This window comes from Gopherus flavomarginatus, chromosome 21 (genome assembly GCF_025201925.1).
Source record: "Gopherus flavomarginatus isolate rGopFla2 chromosome 21, rGopFla2.mat.asm, whole genome shotgun sequence".
Taxonomy (NCBI): domain Eukaryota; kingdom Metazoa; phylum Chordata; order Testudines; family Testudinidae; genus Gopherus; species Gopherus flavomarginatus.
The window spans coordinates 11,872,812-11,881,071 of NC_066637.1; the positions used below are offsets into that span (position 1 = coordinate 11,872,812).

The 8,260-nt window shown below is 43.2% G+C and overlaps 1 protein-coding gene across 2 annotated transcripts; it reads left to right on the plus strand.

The window, feature by feature from the left end:
- Nucleotides 1–286: 286 nt before the first annotated feature.
- TARDBP (TAR DNA binding protein) lies at nt 287–7,375 on the plus strand. Of its 2 annotated transcripts, none has more exons than XM_050931818.1 (6): nt 287–403; nt 1,269–1,521; nt 1,998–2,161; nt 3,656–3,796; nt 4,840–5,010; nt 5,476–7,375. In XM_050931818.1, the coding sequence occupies exons 2-6, from the start codon at nt 1,284–1,286 to the stop codon at nt 6,004–6,006; spliced, it is 1,245 nt and encodes a 414-aa protein (XP_050787775.1). In that variant the 5' UTR covers nt 287–403; nt 1,269–1,283; the 3' UTR covers nt 6,007–7,375. The 2 variants fall into 2 exon arrangements, with proteins under 2 accessions (XP_050787775.1, XP_050787776.1); XM_050931819.1 differs by having other exon boundaries at nt 299–384.
- The last annotated feature ends 885 nt before the right edge of the window (nt 7,376–8,260 follow it).

Genomic DNA, 8,260 nt, shown 5'->3' on the forward strand with positions numbered 1-8,260 from the left:
AGGCCAGGACTAAGGCCCTCCCGCCAATTTCCCATCTCTCCCCCCGGCCCAGCCTTACGCATGCGCGTTTCCGGCGGGACGGATCATACCATTGCTCTGCCGGGGGGGAAGAAATCCCAGCTTTGCTACTGTCCTCGCCCGGAGGCACCGCTCCGCACATCCCGAGCGACGGACACGAAGGCCTGTGTGATCTCTGATCGACGCTGTTCCAAACAGGCCAAGTTCCCGACGTTGGCTCTTTCCAGTCTATTTCCAGCTGCCCCCCCCAGGGAGAAATGGTTCGCCCAGAGGCCGGGCTCTGCCTCTGAGGGCCGGGGGCCGCCATTTTGTCAGCAGCGGCTGGAGGAGAGGAAGGTGGAGGCGCCTGGAGCCCCCTCGCCCCGTGTAAGGCCCCCCTGGCCCGGTGAGCAGAGCGCGGCGGGAGAGCTAGAGGCTCAGGCATCTCGGATCCCAACCGCGGCTGGGCCCTGCCTGAGCGGGCCGGGGGGCGCGAGAAGCTAGGCCCAGCCTGGGGCTCGAGAGAGGCGGGGCGGGCACGCGCGGAGGGGCTCGGAGGTGAGGCCTAGCGCGCGGGGGGTTATAAGCTAGGCCTCATTTAGGCGCAGCCTGTCTTTTAGGCATGTGGTGTGGTGCTCACGCCCGTCTCCCGGAAATGGTTTGGTCCTGACTCCCTTCTTCCGTTTCCCTTTATGGTCTGACCTCTGCTCCCCCGTTCCCAGACTCCCTCTCCCCGGGGTGAGCTGGACATTCAGCTCCCGCCTTGGAAATGGTTTGGGCCTGGCCCTCACCTGGTCTGAGCTCTGCTCCCCCTTTCCCTCCCCCTCACACTCCAGTATAGTTTGGTCCTTGGCTTCCCCCCTTTTTTTCTCCTCCCAGTAATACCAGTTGGTTGGGTTCTTTCCTTACGCCCCGCCCCACACAGGCTTGGCCCTTGCCCCATTCCCTCAATTGGGGTGATTGGTAAGATCAATGCAGATTGTAAACAAATCCTCTTTCTTTCCTAGTTTTAAATAACTTTGTTCATAACCCCTCCTCTCCAGGCACTACCCATAAATGCCGCTTTATATGTCTGTTGTTAGAACATAACACAACACTTAAAGCCTAGAGAAGATAAAATGCAACATCTCTTGGTAGGCTCTTAGTGCCTAGGAATAAAAGCCTTGTCAGTGTTTTACAGAGAAACAAACTGATTTATTATGAGATTAAAAATGAATAAAATAAGAGAGAGTAGAAAATTGCTGATGCCCCCCTTTTTTTAAATCCATTAGTAAAATCCAGCAAAGATGTCTGAATACATCCGTGTTACTGAGGATGAGAATGATGAGCCCATTGAGATCCCTTCAGAGGATGATGGCACTGTGCTGCTATCCACAGTTACTGCCCAGTTCCCTGGAGCATGTGGCCTGCGATACAGGAACCCAGTGTCTCAGTGTATGAGAGGAGTCCGGCTAGTGGAAGGAATTCTGCATGCTCCAGATGCTGGCTGGGGAAATCTCGTCTATGTTGTTAATTATCCCAAAGGTTTGTCTTTGTTCCATGACTATTTGGTACAACCATACTTTCTTAGTTATAAGGAATTTTACATCAAGATCTATAGATTCCTTAGTTTTTATGTTTTCCTTTTAACTTACTAATAAACCATAGCAGCAACTGCAAATAAGTCTTTTTCAGTTAAAGTGTGTGCCTGGCCCACAGAGTGAATTTCAGAGAGTTCCCTATTATATAGCACCATAATTGTACAAGGTACTTTACAAATAAGACTTTGTCTTACAGTTTGTAAGGCATTTAACAGTCTTATATAGCTACCTTCCAAAGGTCCAATCCTACAATGAGCAATTAGTGTGTATCTGGAAGAGTCTCAGTTCTTAGCTTCCACAATACATCCTGCAAAAAAGAATCTAATCCTTGTGCTATGCTGCTTCTGACCAATGGAAGTAGCTATCCTTTCCTTTGATGTATTGTGGAGATGAGTTTCTGATGTACATCTTTACATTTAGATAACAAGAGGAAAATGGATGAAACAGATGCCTCATCAGCTGTGAAAGTAAAACGAGCAGTACAAAAGACATCTGATTTAATAGTTTTGGGTCTTCCCTGGAAAACCACTGAACAAGATCTAAAGGAATATTTCAGTACATTTGGAGAAGTTCTCATGGTGCAGGTAAATTTTTGTTGTACTTGATTTACTTGAGTCGTAAGCTATGAATTCAGATGAAAGTTTTTCTGCATGAGCCAGTACAAGGCGAAAAGGGCAGTATAAATTTAAGAGCACACATTTAACTGTTGTAACATTACAATTTGCTTTATACTATTTGCTTTGCAGTAAGCTATTTTTTCTTGGAGATGTCTTGGTATATGTTCAGGTCATTGACCCATGTCAAGACTGATTTCTCAAAAGGGGATGATTCTGATGTTACACAAGTTGTAAGCAAGACATTATGTGGCCCACTGTGTGGTGTTTGGTTTTTGTGTTTGCATATTAGTTTATTGGTATGGGGGTAGTTGTAGCATTTGTGAAGACTTTCTTTTTACAGTTCTTGTTTGATTTTGAAACTTAACTTTAACAATAAGTTTGAGTTTAGGTTTAAGGATTTGTTTTATATTGATATTGGATTAGCACTTTGCCAGGATGCATCAAACCCATGCTCTTTTGAACATTGTTTGCTATAATGGTAATTCACAGCCTGATTTTGTAAGTATGAAACTGTCAAATGCTTTTGTGTATTGTCATTGATTGTACCAGTGGCCATTTCATGAGGGATATAGAAGCCTGATTAAATTAGGATCAAAACTTTTCACATTGTACTCTTTTCATTATGCTTTGGTAATCCTAGCATTCCTTTTGATCTAGGAAAAGACTACTGATTAGCAGCTAGTTGCAGCTAGTCTAAGGGTATGTCTACATCTACAATTTTGCAGCGCTGGTTGTTACAGCTGTATTAGTACAGCTGTATAGGGCCAGCGCTGCAGAGTGGCCACACTTACAGCAACCAGCGCTGCAAGTGGTGTTAGATGTGGCCACGCTGCAGTGCTGTTGCACACTGCGGGGAAGGAGACCTGCTTGGAGGGGGGGTCGGGGAACGCCAGAGCACACCGCGGGGCTGGATACCTGCTTGGAGGGGGGGGGTCGGGGAACGCCAGAGCACACTGCGGGGCTGGATACCTGCTTGGAGGGGGGGTAGGGGAACGCCAGAGCACACCGCGGGGAAGGAGCCCTGCTTGGAGGGGGGGTCAGGGAACGCCAGAGCACACCGCGGGGAAGGAGACCTGCTTGGACGGCAGTGGAGTTTGCTTAATTACCGGAGAGGCTTCCTCAGGTATGCTGGGATACCTGCTTATTCCACGGAGGTCAACAAAAACGCTGGTGAGTGTCTACACCTGATGACCAGCACTGGTGATCCAGCGCTGGATCCTCTACACCCGAGGCACGACCGGGTGTACGGCCAGCGCTGCAAACAGGGAGTTGCAGCGCTGGTAATGCCCTGCAGGTGTGTACACATCCTAAGTTGCAGCGCTGTAACCTCCTCACCAGTGCTGCAACTTTGTAGTGTAGACAAGGCCTAAGAATACCAATGCATATTACTGCTTCAGTATTTCAGCTATCTAGATTATCTTTTTCTCTCCTTTCCCCATCTCCCCGCCCACCCCGCTTTAGGTCAAGAAGGATATTAAGACTGGTCACTCAAAGGGATTTGGTTTTGTTCGATTTACGGAGTATGAAACCCAGGTGAAAGTGATGTCTCAACGACACATGATAGATGGAAGATGGTGTGACTGTAAACTTCCTAATTCTAAGGTATTGTTCCTTAAATTATTTTAGTGTGTGTAGAAACAAAACATGCACTCCTTTAAAGAATCCTGTTGAGTGAAGAGGGGATTAGATATATGGGCAAACAAAGGGAGATGGGGACTTTAACGGGATCCTTGAGGCAGGTGAGAAGACAAAAAGAAGGAGTGGAGCCTGGAGGTTAGGTGAAGGAACAGAGGCATGGGGGTTTGAGAAAACTACTAAGCACAGGGGAGAAGATGTCCAGTCTGAAAACTACAGAAACCAGCTGCTGACATCATAAATGTCTAGCAGCCCCTACTTCAGATACTGCCCACATTTTGCGGAAGGAAGGAAAGTGAGGCACAGAGGATAGGTAGGTAACTTGCCCAAGGCCAGACTGGGTCGGTGGCAGAGCTGGGATCAGAATCCAACACTTTTGACTATATATATTTCCTCACTATATGTGTATTCAACTGAAGGATTTAAAGCACAAGGAATGCTCTGCTGCCTACCTAACCAGTCCTCATTTGCCATCACTTTTCAATTCTCATCTCCTTCCTGCTCTCCATTTTTCACATATATCCCCCTGGCACCACACCTAGGAGACCCCCCTTGAGCAAGACGTTCTAAACAAATCTCTAATTATCAGAAGAGCTTTAGATTATGGGTGGTAGATATGGCTGTGGTCAGTATATCCTGGTGTTTCCACCATTGTCAGCACTACTGGAACTGCACCACTACAAGAGCAAAGATAGGAGATTTCCCTACAACTTCTAGTGCAAAGGTCCTAGGGGGTAAGATTGCTTCCATCTACTCAGGAATTCCAAGTTCATCCTTGCAGTCTTCCTCTCAGGTGGTACAGTTTTTAATTGCATTATCTTGGGTAGAGTGGAGAGCAACTGGAGGGTTGCTTTTCTTTAGATCTTCCTATAGCTGTGATACACCCCCATAACCTGGTTAATAGTTTGTTGTGAAGTTCTCTATCACAAAAGAAACTAAGTTGTATTTGGTATTCAGAAGGATGAATGCAGTGTTTTGGTCAATATTTCTTTTTCTGCGATTCTACTCAGCAAAGTCCTGATGAACCTTTGCGTAGCAGAAAGGTGTTCGTTGGGCGCTGCACCGAGGATATGACTGCAGATGAGCTCCGGCAGTTCTTTTCTCAGTATGGAGAAGTGGTAGATGTCTTCATCCCCAAACCCTTCAGAGCTTTTGCTTTTGTTACATTTGCAGATGATCAGGTATTTCTTTAAAATATTTTAACCCCTGACATTTAGGAAACAGTTTCCTACGTCTTTTCAATATCTCTCTTTACCATTCTGACTATAATGTTGACAAACACTGTCATTTAGCATGTAATTATTGGAATTGATTGTACAGTGCTTGTTTTTGTCATTGCAATTTGAGAATTTCACTTGTACTTTGAATTTCTATTGAATTACATCAATACGCTTACAGTTCATGTCTACAGATTCACACTTTTCAACTGGTACTGTGCATATGGATCTTCACAGTAGACTAAGTAACTTAAGTTTATTCAGTAAAGTTAAAGGATTTTGTTTTTAGTTTGTGTCAAATCTTCACACACTCTTCCTTTACAGTTTACACTTGTATTCAGAATCATGTGGTTTGTCTTGTTATGTTGTAACAAGTACTTTAAAAAATGGTCTAATTCTATATTTATTTACATCCCTTATTTCTTATAGGTTGCCCAGTCTCTTTGTGGAGAGGACTTGATCATTAAAGGAATCAGCGTACATATATCCAATGCTGAACCTAAGCACAATAGCAATAGACAGTTAGAAAGAGGTGGAAGATTTGGTGGTAATCCAGGAGGCTTTGGGAATCAGGGTGGATTTGGTAATAGCAGGGGGGGAGGAGGTGGTTTGGGGAACAACCAGGGCAGTAATATGGGTGGAGGGATGAATTTTGGAGCATTTAGTATCAACCCTGCTATGATGGCAGCAGCCCAGGCAGCATTGCAGAGCAGCTGGGGAATGATGGGCATGTTAGCTAGTCAACAGAACCAGTCTGGGCCATCGGGAAACAACCAACCTCAAGGCAACATGCAAAGGGAGCAGAACCAGGGTTTTAGTTCAGGAAGTAATTCTTACGGAGGATCTAACTCTGGAGCAGCAATAGGTTGGGGGTCAGCATCAAATGCAGGATCAAGCAGTGGGTTTAATGGAGGCTTTGGTTCAAGTATGGATTCCAAATCATCAGGCTGGGGAATGTAGACAGTGGGCTCTGATATACTGACTCTATGGTGGGAAATCAAATTTTTCTAAGCTCATGGTAAGTATATTGTAAATTGCATATATACTAAAATTTTCCTGATCAATTTGTTCAGTGTGTAGTATATTCAACAGTATTTTTGACATTTTTCTTTTGTAAAAAGAAAGGTTAAAGGAATTATATAAGTTTTGTTACATAATTTGTTGGAATACTGAATGATTGAAAGTGAACTGCTGTTTGCCTGATGGGTAAACTAACACTACAGTTGAGAGAAAGGGTTTCTCCTGTAATATTTTATTCCTTGTTTCCTGGTCAGCTGAATTCTTTGCATGTTCAAAAAGGAAACCATTGGTCAAACTACATTCTTTCTTTTCCTCTTGTTTGTTTTAATTTGATCCCCACCATAAGAATCTCTCCAAATGCCCCAGTTGGAGAACACAGCGTTGGTGTTTTTTGTTTGTTTGTTTTCCTTTTAACACTGTCTCCCCTCATATACTAAGTACAATATGAAGGCTTCATTTAATCTCTGCAGTTCATCTCATTTCAAATGTGTATGGAAGAAGCACTTAGTTGAAAGCAGTGCTGTAAATATTCTGCTTTAGGAATACTTCTGTCTACATGCTTTCTCATCCAAGAATACTTCATCACACTGCACATGCTACGTCTTAGACGGTGGGTGTTCCATTTTTATCCGCTACTCTTTATTTCATGGAATCGTATCAACGCTATGAACGCAAGGCTGTGAGATGGAACCAGAAGGCTGTTTGAACTTTTGAAACCTTGTGTGGGATTGATGGTGGTGCCGAGGCATGAGAGGGCTGGTATGTGCGAGAAAAAGGAGAGAGCGCATGCAGAGACCTGGTGGTGCATTATGGGATTTTATTTTACTTGGCGAGATGTCTCTCAATCCTGTGGCTTTGGTGAGAGAGTGTGCAGAGAGCAATGATAGCAAATAAAGTACGAGTGTTTCTTGCATTCAAAGGACATCCATATCTGGAAGACTAAATGGGTTTTATACCTAGTTAACCAATTAGTTGAATGTGTTAAGTGAAATGAATATCTGTATTTTTTTTCCCCTTATGTCAACTGCTGTGAATGTTGTATGGTGTGTGTTCTTTTCTGTTAATGATATGTAAGTGTGGTAATGTGAATCGAAGATGATGGGGTTTGTGACGAGAACATTGAGTTTGTGGTGTGCTTTGCGGTAGTTGTAGCAGAGTTCACTAGCGAGCTCAGTGTGCCTCTTAAGGGTGGAAGTTCCACTGTCTATAAGATATCCATAAGAATGCTGTTTGCTGCAGTTCTGTGTTTGGATGCTTTTTATAAGACTTGTCAATGTAGGAAATTCTTAAATAAAACTGATTTAAGTAATATGTGTCTTTGTTTTGCAGCCCCGAATGCAAAGAATTCATAGCAGTTAATTTATTTTGTCCTTTGAGATGAACTTCTGTAAAGTTGTTTTTGCAGTAATTCAGTTTGTTTCAGATAAGCATGCTTTAAAAGTTGACAAGTCAAATGGATCCATCACTCTTCATGCATTGATACCTGACACCCAACTTGTAATCCACTGTCTATTTTTGCATTGTTCTGAGATACATATCTAAAATCCAGTTCTCACAAGGTTGAGTGCTCTCACCTAAAATGGTAAGCCATTCCCTCCAGCTTGCATCCTCACCAAGGAAGCTCCTACTTGTTTTTAGGAATGAGGGTGGATTTTTTTTTTTTGGAGTTGGGGCAGTGGGGAAGTAGCTAACACATATACCTGTTAGTAGACTTGCTGCTCTTAAATGTATTTTCCAAAGCAGCTCCTTTGAGGATGAGAATGTAAAGCAAAATAAATATTGTAGGCTACTTTAAATCAGCCTGCTGACTGGGAACAAAAGGGAAAATATTCCCACTCTAATTTGAGCACAGGAGAAACTAAACTTATGGCTAAAATAAAATATTAGCTCATGATGAAGAATGTCCACCTTAAGAAAGTATTGATGAATTTGAGGCTTCTTATCTCCAAAAGAGAAATGTATCCAGTAGTAACACATCCAGCAAGGTTACTTCCATAAATATTAGATCTTCAGAAATTGATATAGTGGGTGCTTGAAATCCACCACTACACTGATCCTTTTATTACTATATTTCATATTTTGCAGCTTCTGAATATGAAAATTTAAGGCAATTTACTTTAGTTTCTGCTTTGACTTGGATATTTAGGTTCTTAAAGTGGATCTTAATTAGGATGTATCCTATTTATTTGATTCT

Excerpts from the sequence above, each read along its gene's own strand:
- TARDBP (XM_050931818.1), top strand. The coding sequence starts at position 1,284 with ATGTCTGAATACATCCGTGTTACTGAGGATGAGAATGATGAGCCCATT. Across the intron at positions 3,797-4,839 it reads GTAAACTTCCTAATTCTAAG|CAAAGTCCTGATGAACCTTT; the intron begins GTATTGTTCCTT and ends GATTCTACTCAG. Across the intron at positions 5,011-5,475 it reads TTACATTTGCAGATGATCAG|GTTGCCCAGTCTCTTTGTGG; the intron begins GTATTTCTTTAA and ends TATTTCTTATAG.